Source organism: Oncorhynchus clarkii, chromosome 3 (genome assembly GCF_045791955.1).
Source record: "Oncorhynchus clarkii lewisi isolate Uvic-CL-2024 chromosome 3, UVic_Ocla_1.0, whole genome shotgun sequence".
Lineage (NCBI taxonomy): Eukaryota > Metazoa > Chordata > Actinopteri > Salmoniformes > Salmonidae > Oncorhynchus > Oncorhynchus clarkii.
In genome coordinates, this window is record NC_092149.1 from 61,257,491 (window position 1) to 61,282,265 (window position 24,775).

Below are 24,775 nucleotides of genomic sequence, written 5' to 3' on the forward strand. Positions count from 1 at the left end.
TAATACCTTCCCGTTCCAAATTGTTTCTCAATGTTTTCTCACAAACTGAACATGACCCTGGTAGATATCAACAGTGTCTTTCCTGGCCCTCAAAAGTTTTTTGGATGGAGTTAGGCTAAATCGTTGGTGTACTATTGTATGCATCTCCCAAATTAGATTCCCTCGCAGGTTAATGCTTGTCTCAGGGAGAGTGTCCCTCGCTACAGATTGTAGTCAAGGGAGTTAGTTGTAGTCTGCACTCACAAATTCCTCAAAACACTTTCCAAAAAAAACACACAATGCAAACACTGCTGCTTTACTTGCCATGGCAGATCCCTCAGGAATACACACACGCACACATGTTCATGTACCATTTGATTGAACTGTTTAAGCCTAAAGTGGTGCTGGAGTGGCCACAAACAATGACAGTGGTTTAGGGAGAGTGGTTCAGGTTCATTACTTCCACTGCACCTGGACAGCTTGTAAACTGTGTGTCCTCCTCCACCATATGGGTTTATATGTGGTCTCTATCAGCCTGCCTGGCTGTCCCTCACTGCTGAACGGCTGAACACTAGGGGACAGATGGGAGTAATCTAACCCCTCTCCAAATGGAAAGATGGAGGGATTTGCATGCGAGCCCACCCAACCATCTGAGATGGAGAGATGGAGCGATAGAGAGAGGGGGGGAGAGGTGGTGTTACTCCTGAGCCTCTTCATTTGATCAGATGTGGAGAAGAAGAAAAAGGGCAGCCTACACTGCCATCTGGTGTTTGATCTCTCTACTAACCTCCGTGGGTGTGCAGAAATGAGAGGATCAGATAGATAGATACACATTTACCCAGCTAGTGTCTGTCTTTCTCTTGTTTTCCTAATCTGTCTGTCTGTCTGTCTGTCTGTCTGTCTGTCTGTCTGTCTGTCTGTCTGTCTGTCTGTCTGTCTGTTCTTCTCTCTCTCTGTTCTTCTCTCTCTCTTTTCTTCTCTCTCTCTTTTCTTCTCTCTCTTTTCTTCTCTCTCTCTTTTCTTCTTTCTCTCTCTTTTCTTCTCTCTCTCTTTTCTTCTCTCTCTCTTTTCTTCTCTCTCTCTTTTCTCTCTTTTCTTCTCTCTCTCTTTTCTCTCTTTTCTTCTCTCTCTCTTTTCTCTCTTTTCTTCTCTCTCTCCTTTCCTCTCTTTTCTTCTCTCTCTCCTTTCCTCTCTTTTCTTCTCTCTATCCTTTCCTCTCTTTCTCGCTCTCTCTCTTGCTCTCCCTCTGTCAGAGTCCCATCATGGTTTTATCATTCAGGACCAGAGAGGCTTGCGTTTCCTTGCCTGAATCAATCTCCCAGTCCCCAACAAAAAGAGACAGGGAGAAATAAGTATTTTTAGTGTGTTGTTGACATTATTTTTCACTCCTTTGTCTTGATAGAAGGTCTCTTTTGTTGTGTGTTGGGCAGGCAGGGGCCACAGTTCTCTAATAGGTTGATATTCTGCTTTCCTCTCAGGGCCAAACAGACTATCTGTCTTTCTTTTATGACTTTTGTGACTTCCTGTCCTGTCCTTCCTTGCCTACAGCACCAGTAGAGGATTTTACTATACGGGCCAATAGGTACCTGCTATTGACCCTAGCAATGCATGACCCTAGCAATGCACTGGTTATAAGAATGTTTGTTGTTTGACTATAGACAAGGTCCCATAATTTGTCAATAGTCATTGAAGCAATAGTCCGCTTCTTTAGACTACTGCAACCTCTAATCTGCTTTGCCTTTTTATATAGCTTTATCTTCTCTTTAAAATGTCACCAGATAAATTTTTACTGTATTTTATTATAGTTTTATTGAATTTGAATTTTTTTGAATTTTGCCTTGGTTATAAATAGAATCCACCCTCATATTGCCAGACATTCCTATATATATCTGACTCCTTCTCCTTCCCCTTTAACACAGCCTATATCACACTCCTTCTGTTTCCCATTTAACACAGCATATATCACACTCCTTCTCCTTCCCCTTTAAAAACCTCTTAGCGCACAGATCCTGTTAATGGGATCAAAATCGAACACATCCGGTGAAGCTAGAGTGCGCCAAATTCAAATGACAAAATTGTAATATTAAACATTCATGAACATACAAGGGCCCTACATCATTTAAAAGCTTAACTTCTTGGTAATCCAATCGCGTTGTCAGATTTCAAAAAGGCTTTACGGTGAAAGCATACCATGCGAATATCTGAGGACATCGCCCCGCATACGAAAGCATTATAAACATTTTCCAAACCAACAGAGGCCTCACAAAAGTCAGAAATAGCGATAAAATAAATCATTTACCTTTGAATATCTTCCTCTGTTTGCAATCCCAAGGGTCCCAGCTACACAACAACTGGTTGTTTTGTTAGATAAAGTCCTTCTTTATATCCCAAAAAAGTCAGTTTAGTTCTCGCGTTTGATTCAGTAATCCACCCGTTCCACTAGTTCAACATGCGTACAAAGGAATCCCAAAAGTTACCAATAAACTTAGTCCAAACAAGTCAAACAATGTTTCTATTCAATCCTCAGGCACCCTAATATGTAGATAAATGAGCCACCTTGAAAAATTACAACTGCTAATTTCTTTTTCAGAAAACAAGGCTGAAACCCTTTCTAAAAACTGTTGACATCTAGTGGAAGCCATAGGAACTGCAATCTGGAAGCTATTTATTTGTATATCCCATAGACAAGCATTGTAATGAACAGTGAGCTCAAATAAAAAACTTCTGGATGGATTTTCCTCTGGTTTTCACCTGCAATATCAGTTCTGTTATACTCACAGACATTATTTTTAACAGTTTTAGAAACTTCAGAGTGCTTTCTATCCAATGCTACACTCCTTCTCCTTCCCATTTAACACAACCTATATCACACTCCTTCTCCTTCCCCTTTAACACAGCCTATATCACACTCCTTCTGTTTCCCCTTTAACACAGCCTATATCACACTCCTTCTGTTTCCCCTTTAACACAGCCTATATCACACTCCTTTCTCTCCCTTCCTCTATTTCACATCCTCTCACTTTCTCTGTCTTGCTTTTCTTGCCCTGATGTGTCTGCAGAGCCACGTTCCATTGATGCAGGCATCTCTATACAGACTGAAGTGGCCTGTGCCCCCATAACAGGTACCACTGCAGGACAACAGGGCAATGTTTAGATAATCCTACTAAGACTCATGGTCCAGCTACTGTCTGTCAACAGTGTTTGACTGCTGTTATAAAGTTACTTGTGATCTGTGTTTTGGAGCAGGTGACATGATAGTAGTCTGTACCATGGCTCAGTGGAATTTAGTTTGTTGTAAACTGTTGTTTTGTGTGTGGAGTATATCTCACCTGACCTTTCTTGTTTCATCTGTACCATCCTTGTTATTGTTGTGAAAAATTGAAAAAAATGTCTCGTTTTTGGTTGTTGTGAAATGCTGAAACGTTTTCTATTTGTCATTTTGAATCTCTCTTCATGACCCATGGTTGGAAAGTGAGGTATCTTTACTTTGTGTATTTTATTGTGTAGGCTTAATCCTCAATGCTAAATGTCTGCTTCTGTAAACACAACTGTTTGCAAATTAATGAGTCCACTGCCTACCTATCTCGCTTTATCTTTCCTGAAATCATCTTTCCCCCTTATCTGTCTTCTAGGAATGAATGGGAAGAGCATCCTGACAGCAATGGGCCGGCACACACCAGAGCATTCCATTGTGATGGCCACATGTTCAGGTGCCGTGTCTACCTCTCCCTGCTCCTCCCATTCCTCCTCACAGCACTCTGGGACAGGGGCCCACACACCCGGGGGTTCCTACCACTCACCTGCCTGCACCCAAGCCAAACTCTCCACAGGTAGCAGTAGTAATGCTCTGACCCCCACCCCAGCCAAGTCCCCAGCCTCCCCTCGCCTCTCCCCAGGTAAATACCTTGTTCAGGTGCTGTAGGCAATTACACTGTTTTCCTGGAAAAGTTGTGACGCATGCTGTATTAGACTATGGTATTGCCGTAAACAATGAATTCCAATGACATCAATGTTAGAGAAATGTTGTGCCTGGAACATTACTAATACCACAGCACTAAAAAACACTACATGACCAAAAGAATGTGGACACCTGCTCCTCGAATATCTCATTCCAGAATCATTAATATGGAGTTGGTACCCCCTATGCTGCTATAACAGCCTCCACTCTTCTGTGAAGGCTTTCCACTAGCAGAATCCACGTAAAAGCACTAGTGAGGTCAGGCATTGATGTTGGCAGATTAGGCCTGGCTCGCAGTCAGTTCCAATTAATCCCAAAGGTGTTCGATGGTGTTGAGGTCAGGGCTCCGTGTAGGCCAGTCAAGTTCTTTGACACCAATCTCAACAAACCATTTTTGTATTGACCTCACTTTGTGCACGGGGGCATTGCCATGCTGAAACAGGAAAGAGCTTTCCTCAAATTGTTTCAAGTTGGAAGCACAGAATCGTCTAGATTTATCTTCACTGGAACTAAGGAGCTAAGCACGAACCATGAAAAACAGACCCAGACCATTATACCTCTTCCACCAAACTTTACAATTGGCATTATGCATTCAGGCAGGTAGGGTTCTCCTGGCATCCGCCAAACCCAGATTCGTCTGTTGGACTGCCAGATGGTGAAGTGTGATTCATTACTCCAGAGAACGCGTTTCCACTGCTCCAGAGTCCAAAGGCGACAAGCTTTACACTGCTCAAGCCAACACTTGGCATTGTGCATGGTGATCTTAGGCTTGTATGCGGCTGCTCAGCCATGGAAACACATTTCATGAAGCTCTGGACATTCCCGTTCAGCACTCGGGGGACCCATTCTGTGAGCTTGTGTGGACAACTACTTTGCGGCTGAGGAGTTGTTTCACCTAAACGTTTCTACTTCACAATAACAGCAGTTACAGTTGACCGGGGCAACACTAGCAGGACAGCAATTTGACAAACTGACTTATTGGAAAGTTGGCATCCTATGACAATGAATGTCACTGAGCTCTTCAGTAAGGACATTCTACTGTCAATGTTTGTCTATGGAGATTGCATGGCTGTGTGCTCAATTTTATACACCTGTCAGCAACGGATGTGGCTGATATAGCCGAATCCACTCATTTGAAGGGTTGTCCACATACTTTTGTACTGATTATCACTCACAGCAGGGCATTTTAGCTAGCAGTTTGATAAAGTGTACTGGTTAATATTGTCTGAGCTGTGGCCATTGGTTTCTGTTAGCTCAATACTTTGCATGGCAATGTAGGGCATGTGTATTGGTAGCTACCTAAGCTTTACCAGCTTTACACAGGCTATGGTATTTATTGGATTTGATTTATGCGCCTATCACATCATATCACCATATCTATATCACCATGCCATATCACATTTCAATCTGCCATGTTGCTTAGTCCTGCTCATGGTCATTGCTGTATAACATCCCCATCATCCATTGATCTCTTGTTACATTACATCCATAGAGAGGATCAGAACGGAGAAGAGGAGTCCATCACCCCAGAAGGGCTCCCCTTTACTCTCCCCCCAGGTGGTGTTTCTGAAGGACATTGTGTGTTACCTGTCCCTGCTGGAGAGGGGCACACCAGAGGACAAGTTGGAATGTGAGTTATAGGAGTTGGTTGGAGGCAAGTTTGTAATGACTTGTGGTTGAAAGACCAAGAGGGTCATGTGGAGTCAAAAGGTCTGTCCCTAAACCACTCAGAAAGACATCCTACCATCATTTGCGAGGATTAGTCTAATTAATTAATTCAGGTAATACACTCAAAAGAAATCCTGGGTTTTAAACAACCCAATTTTGGTTATTTGGTGACCCAGCGCTGGGTAAATATTGGACAGAACACATGCTGGGTGATTTTGACCCAGCCAGTTAGGTTGCGTGAATAACACAACAGGTTGGGTTTTCAGTTGGGTTTTAATTCACTTTCATACTGGGTTGACCCAACAGCTGGGTCTTTTTTTAATGGAATAGGTTATTTTCAGGAGGCGTGGCCTATTAGGGGCGTGGCCTTCAGATCGTTTTATGGGGCCACATGTGAGTGTAAATGTAATTCCTGCTCAGGTTGTTTGTACACTGCAAATTAATATTTTTGCATATTACATATTTTAGAATAAAATTACAACATTGGGATATGCATACGCTCTTGAAGAACTCATATGTGTAAGCCTCATTAAAGCTACAAAAGTGTCAGTGTTCAACTTTATCATGTGATAACAATACAACAGACAGATAAACCAGAATGACATTTACTCTTGCGGGTGACCAAAAATAACTATCTGAAAGCTACGCCCTACTAAGCCACACCTTCAGTTTTCTGATCTGACCCACTGGGTCATATTTCAATAGCCCAGCATCAACAACCCAACCTCACTATTTTTAAAGAAAACCACCCAACTAAGTGACCCAATGCCTGCAAACCAGCAGTTGGGTCATCCAAAAAACCCACATTTTTTTAGATTGTACATTTAATTATTTAAGCAAATAATGTTTACAGACATATCTATGTGGCCAAATACAGTCGAGCTCTCACACAGGCACACACACACACACACACACACACACACACACACACACACACACACACACACACACACACACACACACACACACACACACACACACACACACACACACACACACACACACACACACACACACAACCTGCCTACACACCTGCCTGCAGTGGCCTCAACACTCAGCAGTACAGTGTAAGTGAGTGACTGGTTGCTAGCAGTAAATCAGGAGCAGGGCTCCCCTGGGGATTATCTCAGCACCTGTCCTTGTTAGCCCCTTGACATCCTGAGCCGTGGTGTGTCTAATAGACTTCTTTAGCATCAGGAGCTATATCTGCACACCCTGACACAGCTAATCTCAGCTAACCGATTCCGACATCTCAACAACACAGAAGTACATGTCACGCTCTATTACCTCCCCCTGCTTCAACACAGGAGTGGTGTCGTGTAGCGCTCTAATATTTCCCCTGCTTTCCAGAGGGGGGTCTGACTGGGAATGTTAGCAGTGCTAACAAGAACTCATTATAGCTGAATCATGGGGTCTCTTTTCTCTCTTTCCCCTCTAGTCATGTTCCGGCTGTACGACACAGATGGCAATGGAGTACTGGACAGCTCGGTAAGTCTGGCCCTCTCTCCTCTTTTCTCATCTCCTCTTCTCTCCCCTTTCTAGTCCAATTACATACCAACCTTCCCACTGGGCAAGACGTTGATCAATGAGATTACAACCTTTATTCACCCAGTCAAGTAGAGCCAAAAGTTAGTTGAATTTCAAATGTGTTATCACTAGGCTTTCAACCATCTAAAAGCACAACCAAATTCCAAAGAATAAACTATCAGATTTTTTTGTTTAGTTGTCACCCAAATGTCTATCACTGCACTTTCAACCATTTAAAATCACAGCACATTTCAAGTGGGAATACAATGTCACATATCTTGTTAATTTATACAACAGATTGTGTTACTTATCAATGTGCTTCATCTAATAGCAGAACCAAATGACCTGGATTGTAGTTGAGATTGCATTAAAAGTACATGGTGCAAGTGATCAATGCCGTTCAAGATTCTGCACAGATTATTATAGCAATTGTGAAGATCTCCACAGACTTGCGACAACCTACGTATGCTATCTTGAACATTCACACTTTATATGATTACATAAAGATACATTTATAGTTACAGTACTTCTCCATTTCAACCAAAAATCTATCAAATCAAACTTTAAATGCACGTTTTAAATAAAGTTTAATTTGATTTAGTCCTATTCTTTAGCATAGATTGTTGGTTGAGATGGAGATGTGAATCCAACATATCAATTATTAATTTGAAAGATCTAGTTTATCTAAAAAACTGGAGGCCTCTTATACTTCAATGTTGTGATGCAAAAATACTAGGGAAATGCCTAGCACTCAGAATTAAAAAGGTTTTACCGGGTATTGTTCATCCTGATCAGACAGTTTTTTTTACATTTTTGATACATTAGAGATAATATACGACAACTACTAGAAATAATAGAACAACATGAAACATCTAAGAAGCCATGCCTGGTATTTATAGCGGATTTTGATAAAATAAGACTTGATTCTAGTTATAAATACCTGGATTTTTTTCAATTACAATGAGTCTCTTATAAAATAGGAAAAAGTTATGTATAGCAACCCCAGGTGTAAAATAGTAAATAGCAGTTACTTCTCAGAAAGTTTTGATTTGTCAAGGAGTTAAACATGGGTGTCCACTGTCACCATATCTATTCATTGTGGCCATCGAAATGCTATCAGCTCAAATAACAACATTAGAGGATTAGAAATCCAAGGCTTAAAAACAATGTGTCCATGTATGCTGATGACTCAAGTTTTATATTAAGTCCGAAAGCTATATTCCCGCAATGTCTCATTGAAGATCTAGATAACTTCTGGACTCTCTGGACTAAAACCTAATTACGGTAAGTGTACAATATTACGTATTGGATCTTAAAAAAATTCACGTTTTACATGACTTTGCAGTTTACCTATAAAATGGGCTGACGGTGAAGTAGACATACTTGGTATTCATATCACTAAAGACATAAATGAACTCTCCACAATCAATTTCAATAGAAAACAAGTAAAAATGGACAAGATCCTGCAACCATGGAGAGGTAAATGCCTGTCTATTTATGAAGAAATTACACTGATTAACTCCTTAGTCATATCTCAGTTTACTCACTTACTTATGGCTATGCCTACTTATGATTATTCGTTTTTCAAATCATATGAAAAAAATATATTTTGCTTTATCTGGGATGCTAAACCAGACAAGATAAAACGTGCCTATCTATATAATGAAAATGAACTGGGTGGGTTGAGATGATTAAATATAAAAACTCTAAACCTCTAAAAGTTTCACTTATACAAAAGTTTTAATTGAACCATAAATGGTTCTCAAGTAGATTATTGAGAAAAGCTCATCCATTGTTTGAAAATGACGATTAATTGAAAATTAAACCTTTTTCAAAGTCTCTCTCTTTTCCAAACCAGCATTGCTGTAAGGGCGTTCGTCTGTAGGAGGAAGAGAAGCGGACCAAAGCGCAGCGTGGTGGTTATTCATGTTTTAATAAATCACTACACATGAACAAACTAACAAAAACAAGAAATGTGAAAACGCAAAACAGTCCTATCCTGTGACACCAAACACAGTGACAGGAACAATCACCCACAAACACACAGTGAAACCCAGGCTACCTAAGTATGATTCTCAATCAGAGACAACTAATGACACCTGCCTCTGATTGAGAACCATACTAGGCCGAAAACATAGAAATGCCCCAAAACATAGAAAAACAAACATAGACTGCCCACCCAACTCACGCCCTGACCATACTAAATAAATACAAAACAACAGAAATAGAGGTCAGAACGTGACAGTACCCCCCCCCCAAAGGTGCGGACTCCGGCCGCAAAACCTTGACCTATAGGGGAGGGTCTGGGTGGGCGTCTGTCCGCGGTGGCGGCTCTGGCGCGGGACGCGGACCCCACTTCACCATTGTCTTAGTCCGCCTTATTGTCCGCCTCCCTGGCTTACTCACCATGACCACCCCTCTCAATGACCCCACTGGACAGAGGGGCTGCTCGGGACAGAGGGGCAGCTCGGGACAGAGGTGAAGCAACTGCTCGGGACAGAGGGACAACTGCTCGGGACAGAGGGACAACTGCTCGGGACAGAGGGGCGATAGCAGCTCGGGACAGAGGGGCGGCAGCTGCTCGGGACAGAGGGGCGGCAGCTGCTCGGGACAGAGGGGCGGCAGCTGCTCGGGACAGAGGGGCAGCTGCTCGGGACAGAGGGACAGCTGCTCGGGACAGAGGGGCGGCAGCTGCTCGGGACAGAGGGGCAGCTCGGGACAGAGGTGAAGCAGCTGCTCGGGACAGAGGGACAGCTGCTCGGGACAGAGGGGCGGCAGCTGCTTGGGACAGAGGGGCGGCAGCTGCTCGGGACAGAGGGGCAGCTGCTCGGGACAGAGGGACAGCTGCTCGGGACAGAGGGACAGCTGCTCGGGCGGCCCCTGGCTGACTGGCGGCACAGGCGGCCCCTGGCTGACTGGCGGCCCTTGGCTGACTGGCGGCACTGGCGGCCCCTGGCTGACTGGCGGCACTGGCGGCCCCTGGCTGACTGGCGGCACTGGCGGCCCCTGGCTGACTGGCGGCACTGGCGGCCCCTGGCTGACGGGCGGCACTGGCGGCTCCTGGCTGACGGGCGGCACTGGCGGCACTGGCGGCGCTGGGCAGACGGGCGGCACTGGCGGCTCTGGGCAGACGGGCGGCACTGGGCAGACGGGCGGCCCTGGCGGCGCTGGGCAGACGGGAAGCTCAGATGGCGCTGGGCAGACGGGAAGCTCAGATGGCGCTGGGCAGACGGGAAGCTCAGATGGCGCTGGGCAGACGGGAAGCTCAGATGGCGCTGGGCAGACGGGAAGCTCCGATGGCGCTGGGCAGACGGGAAGCTCCGATGGCGCTGGGCAGACGGGAAGCTCCGATGGCGCTGGGCAGACGGGAAGCTCCGATGGCGCCGGACAGGCGGGAGGCTCCGGCAGTGCTGGACAGGCGAGGCGCACTGTAGGCCTGATGCGTGGTGCTGGCACTGGTGGTACTGGGCCGAGGACACGCACAGGAAGCCTTGTGCGGGGAGCTGCTACCGGAGGGCTGGGGTGTGGAGGTGGTGACGGATAGACCGGGCCGTGAAGGCGTACTGGAGATCTTGAGAGCAGGGCTGGCACCAACCGCCCTGGCTGGATCTTCACCCTAGCGCGGCAGATGTGGGGAGCTGGGATGTAGCGCACCGGGCTAAGCACGCGTACTGGGGACACCGTGCGCACAACTGCATAACACGGTGCCTGACCAGCACCATGCCCGCCACAGTTAGCACTGCTAGGAGCACTGTAGTGCTGAGATGGCACAGGACGTGCAAGGCTAGGGAGATGCACAGGAGGCCTGGTGCGTGAGGCTGGCACAGTCTTCACCAGACCCCTCGCACGCACCTCAGGATGAGTATGGAGAGCTGACCCCGGTGCCATTAAATCCCTGACACGCTCCGTCGGGCGAATGTCGTGCCTCATGCACCAAACCAGCAAGTCCCTCATATCACTCTCCTCCAATTTCCCCATTAACTCCTTCACAGTCTCTGCTTCGCTCACCTCCAACACCAGCTCTGGTTCTGAGCTCCTCCTTGGCTCCTCACGATAAACGGGGAGAGTTGGCTCAGGTCTGACTCCTGACTCTGCCACACTCCCCCTGTGCCCCCCCCCAAGAAATTTTTGGGGGTGACTCTCGGGCTTCCGTCCGCGCCGCCGTGCTTGCTTCTCAGAATGCCGCCTCTCTGCTTTTGCTGCCTCCAGCTCGGCCTTGGGGCGGCAATATTCTCCTGGCTTAGCCCAGGGTCCTTTCCCGTCGAGGATTTCCTCCCATGTCCAGAATTCCTTACTACGTATCTCCTGCAGCCGCTGTTGCTTCTCCTGCTGCTCCTGCCTGTTGACACGCTGCTTGGTCCTGTTGTGGTGGGTGATTCTGTAAGGGCGTTCGTCTGTAGGAGGAAGAGAAGCGGACCAAAGCGCAGCGTGGTGGTTATTCATGTTTTAATAAATCACTACACATGAACAAACTAACAAAAACAAGAAATGTGAAACCGCAAAACAGTCCTATCCTGTGACACCAAACACAGTGACAGGAACAATCACCCACAAACACACAGTGAAACCCAGGCTACCTAAGTATGATTCTCAATCAGAGACAACTAATGACACCTGCCTCTGATTGAGAACCATACTAGGCCGAAAACATAGAAATGCCCCAAAACATAGAAAAACAAACATAGACTGCCCACCCAACTCACGCCCTGACCATACTAAATAAATACAAAACAACAGAAATAGAGGTCAGAACGTGACAATTGCAGAGCTGGTTGCAATTTCAATTTCATCTCCCTGAAAAATAGAACAAATGTTACAAATACTATGTCTGAACTCAAATGTGCTGGTGGATAAAATACCTGTATTTATGAAAAGGGAATAACAAACAAAAAAAGATATATTGTACATTGGAATGGTAGAGTTGTCATTCATGCAGTTATCTTTATTGTTGGAAAGGTCTGCTCAATCCAAGATTACAACCAATTGATTACAGCATTACCTAAAAAATGGAGGAGGCAGGTGGCAGCGGGAGGAATAAAAATAGCATAAATAGGAAAGTATACCAGTTTCATTTGAGGACCAGGATGTTGACAGCTGTGCCATGCAGATTACAAAATACTTGAGAAGAGATTTGATGGACCGATTCTATGGTAGAGCATGTATGAGTTGATATATAAAACGAAGCAAGATTGAAGAATTCATGCTTTCATCTTAAATTATAAATCTTTATCTCACAATCTGTGGATTCTATTCGATTAGATAGAAATTGCACGTTAAACATCACAGCATAGTTGAAAGATACAGTGCCTTGCGAAAGTATTCGGCCCCCTTGAACTTTGCGACCTTTTGCCACATTTCAGGCTTCAAACATAAAGATTTAAAACGGTATTTTACTGTGAAGAATCAACAATAAGTGGGACACAATCATGAAGTGGAACGACATTTATTGGATATTTCAAACTTTTTTAACAAATCAAAAACTGAAAAATTGGGTGTGCAAAATTATTCAGCCCCCTTAAGTTAATACTTTGTAGCGCCACCTTTTGCTGCGATTACAGCTGTAAGTCGCTTGGGGTATGTCTCTATCAGTTTTGCACATCGAGAGACTGACATTTTTTCCCATTCCTCCTTGCAAAACAGCTCGAGCTCAGTGAGGTTGGATGGAGAGCATTTGTGAACAGCAGTTTTCAGTTCTTTCCACAGATTCTCGATTGGATTCAGGTCTGGACTTTGACTTGGCCATTCTAACACCTGGATATGTTTATTTTTGAACCATTCCATTGTAGATTTTGCTTTATGTTTTGGATCATTGTCTTGTTGGAAGACAAATCTCCGTCCCAGTCTCAGGTCTTTTGCAGACTCCATCAGGTTTTCTTCCAGAATGGTCCTGTATTTGGCTCCATCCATCTTCCCATCAATTTTAACCATCTTCCCTGTCCCTGCTGAAGAAAAGCAGGCCCAAACCATGATGCTGCCACCACCATGTTTGACAGTGGGGATGGTGTGTTCAGCTGTGTTGCTTTTACGCTTTTAACGGACCTCTGAGACTATCACAGTGCAGGTGCATTTATACGGAGACTTGATTACACACAGGTGGATTGTATTTATCATCATTAGTCATTTAGGTCAACATTGGATCATTCAGAGATCCTCACTGAACTTCTGGAGAGAGTTTGCTGCACTGAAAGTAAAGGGGCTGAATAATTTTGCACGCCCAATTTTTCAGTTTTTGATTTGTTAAAAAAGTTTGAAATATCCAATAAATGTCGTTCCACTTCATGATTGTGTCCCACTTGTTGTTGATTCTTCACAAAAAAGTACAGTTTTATATCTTTATGTTTGAAGCCTGAAATGTGGCAAAAGGTCGCAAAGTTCAAGGGGGCCGAATACTTTCGCAAGGCACTGTATGTTGCATAGAAATCCGAAGAGGGTGGCCAGCAGAGATAGGTGGGAAGGGCTGAGGGAAGCTGAGGGTTGGGATTGGTTTATTTTAGTCTGAATAATTTTGAGGGGGGGGGGGGGGGGGACGACTGTGAGGGGTGGGTCTCGGATGGTTGAGGGGCAGCTCTCTGGGAACTGTGGGAGGGGGGCGGGGGGGGGGGGGGGGGGATCTTGGAGGGCTGGTGGCCTGGCAGTTGGGAGCTTGGGCCAGTGGCTGATAGTTCGCTGAGATCTGTCGACATGCACTTGAGCAGGGCGTTGATCCTGGTTGCTTCTGTGGGTCGCCCTGGATGTTAGTCTGTTAGATGACTGAATGTAATGTAAATGCTGAGTGGCTTCACTGCAAGTACATCATATGTTTAAATATTCAACAAACATTTTACAAAAATTTAAAACAAACTGGAATTAAAGCTACACAGATGGAACTATCAAAGCAGAATATACATCTTCAAATGTTGATATCCTGTTGCTTTGACAACCAAACACAATGAAATGTAACTAAATATCATTACATTTGAAATCAACCAGAGCTTGAAACCCTAGGCCTTAAGAAAATAGTCACACATCTTGACTTTAACATTTTGTTCTGTAACAGCCTGAATAAAAAATTGATTACATTTAGATTCTGTCTCACTGGCCTACACACAATGCCCCATAATGTCGAAGTGGAATTATGTTTGAGGAAATTTTACAAATTAATACAAAATTCAAAGCTGAAATATCTTCAGTCAATAAGTATTACACCCCTTTGTTCGGGCAAGCCTAAATAAGTTCAGGATAAAACATTATTGCATAACAAGTCACATAAGTTGCATTGACTCACTGTGTGCAATAATAATATTTTTGAATGACCTCCTCTCTGTACCCCACATATACAATTATCTGTAAGGTCCCTCAGTTGAGCAGTGAATTTCAAACACAGATTCAACCACAAAGACCAGGGAGGTGTTCCACTGCCTTGCAAAGAAGGGCATATATTAGTAGAAGGGTACACATCTGACATTGAAGTTATTAAATACACTTTGTATGGTGTCTCAATACACCAAGTCACAACAAAGATACAGGTGTCATGTCACGGTCGTTGTATGGAGGACACCAAGGCGCAGTGTGATAAGCGTACATTCAATTTTATTAAACGAATGCAACACTGAACAAAACTATACAAAATAACATAACAAACAGTGACGCAATATGACTAGTCCTAACAGGCAACTAAACATAGAAAAATAACCCACACAACCAAAATGGCAAATGGCAACCTAAATAGGATCCCCAATCAGAGACAACGATAAACAGCTGCCTCTGATTGGGAACCAATTCAGGCCACCATAGACCTACATATACCTAGACATACTGAAACCCCATAGAATTACAAAAACCCTAGACAGGACAAAAACACCTAGACAATACAAAAACTAAACCAACCACCCTTGTCACACCCTGACCTAACCAAAATAATAAAGAAAACAAAGATAACTAAGGTCAGGGCGTGACACGTCCTTCCTAACTCAGTTGCCAGAGAGAAAGGAAACCGCTCAGGGATTTCACCAATGGCTGTGATAGGAGAAAACTGAGGATGTATCAACAGCATTGTTGTTACTCCACAATACTAACCTAAATGATGGCGTGAAAAGAAGGACGCCTGTACAGAATACAAATATTCCAAAACATGCATCCTGTTTACAATAAGCCATTAAAGTAAAACTTCAGAAAATGTGGCAAAGAAATTAACTTTATGTCCTTAATACGAAATGTTTTGTTTGGGGCAAATCCAACACAACACATCACTGAATACCAGTCTTCATTTTTTCAGGCATGGTGGTGGCTGTATGATGTTATTGGTGTGCTTGTCATCAGCAAGAACTATGGAGTTTTTTTAGGATAAGAAAGAGTGGAATAGAGTTATTCACAGGCAAGATCCTAGAGAAAAACCTGGTTCAGTCTACTTTCCTACAAACAATGGAAGATAAATTCACCTTTCAGCAGGACAGTAACCTAAAACACAAGGCCAAATATACACTGGATTTGCTTACCAAGACGACATTGAATGTTCCTGAGTGGCCTAGTTACAGTTTTGACTTAAATTGGCTTGAAAATCTATGGCAAGACTTGTCAAGCAATGATCAACAGCCAACTTGACAGAGCTTGAAGAATTTTTTAAAGAATCATTTTCAGATATTGTACAATCCAAGCGTGCAACGCTCTTAGAGACTTACCAAGAAAGACACAGCTGTAATCGCTGCCAAAGGTGATTCTAACATATGAATGAGATACTTCTGTATTTAATTTTCAATAAATGTGCTAAAAATGTGTTTTCACTTTGTTATTATCGGGTATTGTGTGTAGATGTGTGTGGGGAAAAATCTATTTAATCCTTTTTGAATTACGGCTGTAACACCACAAAATGCGGAGTAAGTCAAGGGGTATGAATACTTTCTGAAAGCACTGTATTGTCTATTTGAGGTTAATCCTGGGTTTAATTGAAAAAAATGTCATAGCTAAGCAGGGCTGGGCTAGGTTGAAACCCTGAATGGGAGACTGAATTAATAGCTGTAGATTTTCTTCTTCTTATAGTGGATATCATGCGACGTTGTTTTAAAGGTACAAATTCAATATACAGTACCAGTCAAACGTTTGGACACACTTACTCATTCAAGGGTTTTTCTTTATTTTTACTATTTTATACATTGTAGAATAATAGTGAAGACATCAAAACTACGAAATAACACACATGGAATCATGTAGTAACCAAAAAAGTGTTAAACAAATCTAAATATATTTTATATTTGAGATTCTTCAAAGTAGCCACTCTTTGCCTTATGTGTGGATGAGGTCATTTATTATCAAGAAGACTACCACAATGTTGTTGTTGTTGTGGTCTAACGTTTTGCCCTCTTCCTGTGTGTGTAGGAACTGGACCGCATCATCAATCAGATGGTCCACGTGGCAGAGTACCTGGAATGGGACTCTACAGAGCTGCGACCAGTAAGAATGCACACAGCCTTATGTGTCTTGTTTTCCCTGGTCCCAACATATTGGAGCGTTGGAGTAGGTCGACCTGAACAGGCTAGCATAACTACAGTGACAAGGAAATAACGGAACGAAACAGTATCACAATTTGGCAAGACTTTACTGGACTTTCCTCCCCGTCTCCTCCTAGATCCTGAAGGAGATGATGGAAGAGATAGACTATGACCGGGACGGAACAGTCACCCTGGAGGAGTGGATCAGGGGAGGCCTCACCACCATCCCTCTGCTGGTCCTGCTGGGCATGGAGACGGTGAGGCACTTTGTGTGTGTGTGTGTAATATAATATGATAATGGATGCCATTTAGCAGATGTTTTTATCTAAAGCAACTTGCAGTACAGTGAGTGCATACATGAGTGCATACATTTTAGTAAGTGTATGATCCCTGTGGGGAGAGAGAGAAAGTGTTTGTGTGTGTCTCTGTGAGTGCGTTTGGGGCGGCAGTTCCAAAAAATCAATTCTGAAAGATCTTTTTGTGGTGATGGATTACTTTAAAAAAAAAAAGGATTAGCCATCTCTTAAGCACTCTGGTCTATCATGCCATTCTCTCCACTGATCTCTTGCTCTCTCTCTCTCTCTCTCTCTCTCTCTCTCTCTTCTCTCTCTCTGTAGAATGTGCAGGAGGATGGGCAGCATGTGTGGAAATTAAAGCACTTCAACAAGCCAGCCTACTGTAACTACTGCCACACCATGCTGCTGGGAGTCCGCAAGCAGGGCCTCTGCTGCTCTAGTGAGTCTGTGTATGGCCCTCAGTTCCACTCTCTCTCTCCTTCAGTCCCTATTTCTGTCCCTTGTTGGCATTCACTACTCTACTCTCTCTGTTCTGTCGCCTCCTGGGTGCCTTTCAGTTCCTCTCTCTCTTTCAACCAGATGCTTGTCTCTATTTCTCTCTGACTCTGTTATCCCATCCTCCATTCTGTGAATAACAAACATGATTGCGTGACTAATTAATGATCTATTATCAAGGCAAATGTTATGTTATCGCTGGGTCATTTTATTACATGTTTCAATGAAAGGGTTGGTCTGGTGTTTGGTGTTCATCCATTGGTTAACTGTCTCTCTGTGTACCTCTGTGTTTCAGTATGCAAGTACACAGTCCATGAACGCTGTGTGTCCAAAGACATCGCTGCCTGCATCAGCACCTACGCCAAGTCCCGCAGACACACTAATGTGAGTACTATACATACAACTAAACACACACACAAACACAGACAGTAATGATATTGTCATGTGTGTCATTGCAGTATCTATTATGTGCCTATGTTTTAGAAAAAGTGTGACAAATATTGAGAAATGTAGGTCTACACTTTACTATATGACTCACAATTCTCTTGCGTGCATTACTCATTCTAGTGTAATCCTCTCAGTCAGTGAGCTTGACTGTGACTCAGGCCTACAATATCCTACCTTAAGTGACTCTTTAGTGTGATGCCTTAAGCTGAGAGCTAACCCACAGCTAACCCCTAACCTCCATCTGACTAACGTTGTGTGAATAGAACGCCCTGTCGTTGCTAAGCAACCTGTTCTGGCTGTTGGCCGAGTGCTAAGGACTGGAGAGGAGCAGGAGGATCATGGGAACAGGGACTCACACACACACACACACTCTCTCTCTCTCTCACACACACACACACACACACACACACACACACACACACACACACACACACACACACACACACACACACACACACACACACACACACACACACACACACAATCATGGCGGCAGGGAGATCATGCAGAGCTACTTATGTTGTTAACCGGTCTCTATATATAACCTCTGATTTAATTAGACCTCTTCTGGAACTCACAGACCTTGAAATTGTCCCTACTCTGTTTCAGCTCCACTTCACTTTCTCAAGTCTGGTTCACTAGCAGATGATGTCTTTCAGAAGGCCTTTTATTTTTGTAGATATCTGGCACTAAATATAGCCCATTTAGCACTGGATTTATGTTGTGACCTCGTGATAGTTACTGTCTCTATCTTTCTCGTTCTTTCTCTCCCCCCCCCCCTCCCTCCAGGCTATGCAGCACGTGTGGATGGAGGGAAACTCTCCCACTAAGTGCGACCGCTGTCACAGAAGTATCAAGTGCTACCAGGGCTTAACGGGCCTACACTGTGTGTGGTGTCAGATCACTGTGAGTAGTACTAACTCAGGGCCATAACTACATATGAGGACACTGTGTGTGGTGTCAGATCACTGTAAGTAGTACACACTCAGGGCCATAACCACATATGAGGACACTGTGTGTGGTGTCAGATCACTGTGAGTAGTACTAACTCAGGGCCATAACCACATATGAGGACACTGTGTGTGGTGTCAGATCACTGTGAGTAGTACACACTCAGGGCCAAAACTACATATGAGGACACTATGATAATACAAATATATATATTTGTACACAATAAAGAAAATCAATTATGAGTAAACATGAAAATATTGCTCCCAGCATTGATCAAAGCTCAGAACACTTATATTCTTGCTCTGACTGAGTTCTAATCGCGACTGCCTCTTTGCGAACTAGTGGAATCATGAACAGTTTTTTTTTCGTTATGTTCGGCTGCGTCCCCTGGATTTGCTTCACAGATTTGCATTTTTAGCAGCACAGGCCGAGGGCCTGAGACGTGAAACGAACTACCCCAGCTCGGTCAAGCAAGCAAGCTGCTGACAGTGTGTTTGCCAGATGCCAGACAAAAGGCAATTTTAGAGCTGCCAGCAATTCGTGTCGCGTCTACAGACATCCCCCAAACAAACAAAAAGCAACTCTCGGAGTATGACTTGGAAAATAGTTGCTTAAAAATGTTTCAGTAATGTTGAATTGCTCTGGCTAGTATTATTATTATTTTTAATGTTATTTTTTACCTTTTTTTCATGATATTCAATTGGTAGTTACAGTCTTGTCCCATCGCTGCAACTCCCTTACTGACTCAGGAGAGGCGAAGGTCGAGAGTCATGCATCCACCGAAACACGACCCTGACAAGCCGCACTGCTTCTTGACCATCAATCAATCAATCAAATGTATTTATAAAGCCCTTCTTACATCAGCTGATGTAACAAAGTGCTGCACAGAAGCCCAGCCTAAAACCCCAAACATCAAGCAATGCAGGTGTAGAAGCACGGTGGCTAGGAAAAACTCCCTTGAAAGGCCAGAACCTAGGAAGAAACCTAGAGAGGAACCAGGCTATGAGGGGTGGCCAGTCCTCTTCTAGCTGTGCTGGGTGGAGATTATAACAGAACATGGCCAAGATGTTCAAATGTTCATAGATGACCAGCAGAGTCAGAAAATAGTAATCACAGTGGTTGTAGAGGGTGCAACAGGTCAGCACCTCAGGAGTAAATGCCATTTGGCTTTTCATAGCCTTTCATAGCCTTTTCATGGCTTTTCATAGCCGATCAGCCGAGTATCTCTACCGCTCCTGCTGTCTCTAGAGAGTTGAAAACAGCAGGTCTGGGACAGGTAGCACGTCCGGTGAACAGGCCAGGGTTCCATAGGCAGAACAGTTGAAACTGGAGCAGCAGCACGACAAGGTGGACTGGGGACAGCAAGGAGACATCAGGCCAGGTAGTCCTAAGGCATGGTCCTAGGGCTCAGGTCCTCTTAAATCTTAAATTCACACAGGACACCGGATAAGACAGGAGAAATACTCCAGATATAACAGACTGTCCCGAGCCCCCCGACACATAAACTATTGCAGCATAAATACTGGAGGCTGAGACAGGAGGGGTCGGGAGACTGCTCGCTTAACCCGGAGGCAAGCCACACCAATGTGTCGGAGGAAACACCGTACAACTGGCGACCGTGTCATAGGCCTATATTAAAATGCAAAAAATACAGTTCTAAAAATGTCATACGTTTTCATTTATATCGTTTGTTGTTTGTCTTAATCTCGATCACCCACTGGAGTTGATAGTTTACCCATTACCTAGCTTGTTTTTACCATTACATCACTGATATTAATATAGAATTGTAAGTGATTAATACAATCATCTGTGTGCTCCATTGATGTCTGTTTGTGCGGAGGTTGATTAGTAATGCCTACGAATACAAAGTGAAAGCTTCATAAAACTCAAACCCTGATTATGGCCCTGTACGCACTCCCCTCTACTGGATAACTCCTAGAATTGGGGCAATGTTTCTGTTCATAGTGCCTCAAATGCCTCAGAGAGCTTCTGATGATAACAATGAACCTGAGGAAGTTCACGGGAATAGTTTGTAATCTACCTATTTTCTCATTTCTACTTTACCTTATATGTCCACTAGATGTCCCCATTTAGGTAAATGCTCAGATGAAAATTCAAACTGTGGTACCTCAAACCACCAGTAAGGGGAGTTCAAAGATCTTGCTAGGGTTGTCAATTGATATATATACTGTATATATAGTTTAGTAATGTGCTCATCCCTGTAGCATCACAGCAGGCATTTATTCATCCTCAGTCTTAGAAGCAGCTACTGTACTTTACATTATATCTGGTACTGTTATGCAATATCTGGCACTGTGTCAAATGCCTATTTTTGTTTTTCTTTTCCACTCTTCTCCTTCGCCTCATTCTCCTTCTTCTACTCCTTCTCTGCTCCTTTCCTCCCTCCATCCTCCTCATCCTCCTTCCTGATCAGCTCCATAATAAGTGTGCGTCCAACATGAAACCAGAGTGTGATGGAGGAGCCCTTAGAGACCACACTCTACTCCCATCCTACATCTGCCCTGTAGTCCTGGTGAGATCACATGCCGTAAATCACACTCTGAATCTCTAAATGTTTTATCTCCAATACTTTCAATGCTGAAAAAAAAAACTTGAAATATATAATTATAGACCCACAAAAGTATACTGAGGGGTGGACGGTTCATAATAATGGCTGGAATGGGCTGAATGGAATGATATCAAACACATGGAAACCATGTATCTGAGGTACATTTATTCCATTCCAGCCATTACTATGCACCCGTCCTCCCCAATTAAGGTGCCACCGGCCATCTGTGACATACATCTTTTGTCCAATTTCTCTGTCACAATTCATATACGCATTAACACATTTATATTTCTGTCTATTTATGTGTCTCTATGCCTGCTGGCCTATCTATCTGTCTATAGGACCGTCATTCTGTTGTGAAGCGGGGTGAAGGGGACTCCCCGCCCAGCACCAGCCCTGACGACCCGAGTCAGAGCTTCAAATTCACAGGAGACGGACAAGCACTGCAGGTGAGTGAATCGAGCCCAGAGCATCTTCAGAGCCTTGGAGTCTGTTGTGTTAGCTCATGGCAGGCTAAAATGTTGATTGTGTATCTATGGATATACAAGATATCTCATGAGACTGTCTCTGCTCTCCTGTCCAGATCACTCCTCTCCCAGGCACACATCCCCTCCTGGTCCTGGTCAACCCAAAGAGTGGCGGGAGACAAGGGGAGCGGTAAGTGACAGAGCACAAATTTCCTAGGTGGTAAAGGTCCGGAGGGATATTGTCTATCGGCATAGTAACAAACCCCCCCATCTCGTGACCCATGTGACCCCAAACTGTTCACTCCCCTCTTGTTGGCACAAAGAAAATATTGCCTTTCTAAAGCTAATTTCCTGCAATTCGACAATTTTGACATAGGGCAGATAATTTGTTTTGCAGGTTTATAGCTAATTTCTTGCAATTCTACATATTTTGCCATGTCTTATGTGTGTTCATATGATACCTGAGCGAGCCAAATTGGCACCTTTAATTGGATGGGTAAAACAAAAAAAGCAGATATGGTGAAGTTATTAATTACACTTTGGATGGCGTATCAATACACCCAGTCACTACAAAGATACAGGAGTCCTTCCTAATTCAGTTGTTGGAGAGCAAGGAAACAGCTTAGGGATTTCACCATGAGGCCAATGGTGACTTTAAAACTATTACAGAGTTTAATGTTTGTGATAGGAGAAAACTGAGGCTGGATCAACAACATTGTAGTTACTCCACAATACGAACCTAAATGACAGTGAAAAAAGGAAGCCTGTCCAGAAACAAAATATTTAAGTAAAACTGCAGAAAATGTGGAGAAGAAAAATACTTTATGTCCTGAATACAAAGTGTTCTGATTGGGGCAAATCCAAATCAAGACATCACTGAGTACCACTCTTCATATTTTCAAGCATGGTGGTGGCTGCATCATGTTATGGGTATGTGTGTCATCAACAAGGACTAAGAAGTTTTTTAGGATACAAAGAAACAGAATAGAGCTAAGCACAAGCAAAAACAAAAGAGGAAAACCTGGTTCGGTGTGCTTTCCTACAGACACTGGGAGACAAATTTACCTTTCAGCAGGACAATAACCTAAAACACAAGGCCCAAAAAACTCAAGCTGTCAGGTTGGATGGGGAGTGTCGCGGCACAGCTATTTTCAGGTCTCTCCAGAGATGTTGGATCGGGTTCAAGTCCGGGCTCTGGCTGGGCCACTCAAGGACTTTCAGAGAATGGTCCCGAAGCCAGGGCCGTTGTCCTGTTGGAAGGTGAATCTTTACCCCAGTCTGAGGTCCTGAGCGCTCTGCAGCAGGTTTTCATCAAGGGTCTCTCTGTTCTTTGCTCCCAGTCCCTGCCGCTGAAAACCATCCCCACAGCATGATGCCACCACCACCATGCTTCACCGTAGAGATGATTTCCTCCAGACATGATGCTTGGCAGACATGCCAAAGAGTTCAATGTAGGTTTCATCAGACCATAGAATCTTGATTCTCATATTCTGAGTGCCTTTTGGCAAACTCCAAGCGGGCTGTCATGTGCCTTTTACTGAGGAGTGGCTTCTTTCTGGCCACTCTTCCATAAAGGCTTGATTGGTGGATTGCTGCAGAGATGATTTTCCTTCTGGAAGGTTCTTCCATCTCCATAGAGGAACTCTGGTGCTCTGTCAGAGTGAGCATTGGGTTCTTGTTCACCTCCCTGAACAAGGCCCTTTGTTCTTGGGGAGCTTCAGTGCTTGTGTGGTACACTTCCCCAGATCTGTGCCTCGACACAATCCTGTCTCGGAGCTCTACAGACAATTCCTTCGACTTCATGGCTTGGTTTTTGCTCTGACATGCACTGTCAACTGTGGGACCTTATATAGACAGGTGTGTGCCTTCCAAAATCATGTCCAATCAATTGAATTTACCACAGGTGGACTCCAATCAAGTTGTATAGTCATCTCAAGGATGATCAATGGAAACAGGATGCACCTGAGCTCAATTTTGAGTCTCATAGCAAAGGGTCTGGGTAGCTATGTAAATAAGGTTTTTCTGTTTTTGTTTTTGCTAAAATATCTTAACCTGTTTTCGCTTAGTCATTATTGGGTATTGTGTGTAGATTGATGAGGATTTGTTTTTATATAATCCATTTTAGAATAAGGCTGTAACGTAACAAAATTTGGAAAAAGGGAAGGGGTCTAAATGCTTTTTGAAGGCCCTGTATAATATTCATTTTTTTGGTCACGACCCGTGGTCCGTATTGACCCCATTCTGGGTCCGGATCCTGACCGCTGTCCACCAGTTGAGAATGGCTGACATAGAACGTCTCAGATTATTCACTCTGATTGAAACACTCCTGCAATATGTGTTTTATAGAGTCCTGTAATGCTACTGCCAAAGTGTTCTAAACCTTTGGCTAGCTACTCATCATATAATCTAAATAATGTGAAGCTAACATAGCTAACAACAATGACTACATTCAAGAATTTTAAGGCTTTGTAATTGCAGAGGATTTTAAATTTGGTAAATAATTATGGTCATTTCGTTGTTCCGACACAGTCCTAAAGTCCCAAGTGCCATTCTGGCTGTAAATGAATGTGTTCACTGTTTCAGTTCTCTCTCCTCTGTCCTCCCACCATGCATTTCATAGCACTGTGAGGACACTATTTTGGCTTCAGAAACACCATCACCATAGCAACATAGTCTTAAATACCACTTAAAGGTAGAATTATTCTCTATTAATAGATGTGTTCTCATAACAAAAATATGCATTTACTCTCTGAGTACAAAAAGCAAGCCTATTTATTTCTCCCTTTGATGTAAATAAGGAAATGTTGGTGTCACTAATTGGTCTTGTTTTTGTAAATGAGCATTTTAAATGACATACAGTTCTCTTAAATTAAGTAGTATATCTCTACTATTTTCTCTTTTTTGGGTGAACTTGGTAACACTTAAATTGAAGTGTTCTTTATGACACATTCATA

General features: G+C 43.6%; 1 protein-coding gene across 1 annotated transcript in view; it reads left to right on the forward strand.

The window, feature by feature from the left end:
• The window catches only part of LOC139406072 (diacylglycerol kinase beta), a 154,788-nt gene that overhangs the window by 56,607 nt on the left and 73,406 nt on the right, over positions 1 to 24,775 (forward strand). The window contains exons 5-16 of the mRNA XM_071148539.1: positions 3,039 to 3,101; positions 3,612 to 3,875; positions 5,430 to 5,567; positions 7,044 to 7,093; positions 16,484 to 16,558; positions 16,734 to 16,853; positions 17,214 to 17,331; positions 17,683 to 17,771; positions 18,624 to 18,740; positions 21,220 to 21,318; positions 21,696 to 21,803; positions 21,938 to 22,011. Of these exons, the coding sequence (XP_071004640.1) occupies positions 3,039 to 3,101; positions 3,612 to 3,875; positions 5,430 to 5,567; positions 7,044 to 7,093; positions 16,484 to 16,558; positions 16,734 to 16,853; positions 17,214 to 17,331; positions 17,683 to 17,771; positions 18,624 to 18,740; positions 21,220 to 21,318; positions 21,696 to 21,803; positions 21,938 to 22,011 (1,315 nt within the window). The remainder of the gene's footprint in view (positions 1 to 3,038; positions 3,102 to 3,611; positions 3,876 to 5,429; positions 5,568 to 7,043; positions 7,094 to 16,483; positions 16,559 to 16,733; positions 16,854 to 17,213; positions 17,332 to 17,682; positions 17,772 to 18,623; positions 18,741 to 21,219; positions 21,319 to 21,695; positions 21,804 to 21,937; positions 22,012 to 24,775) is intronic.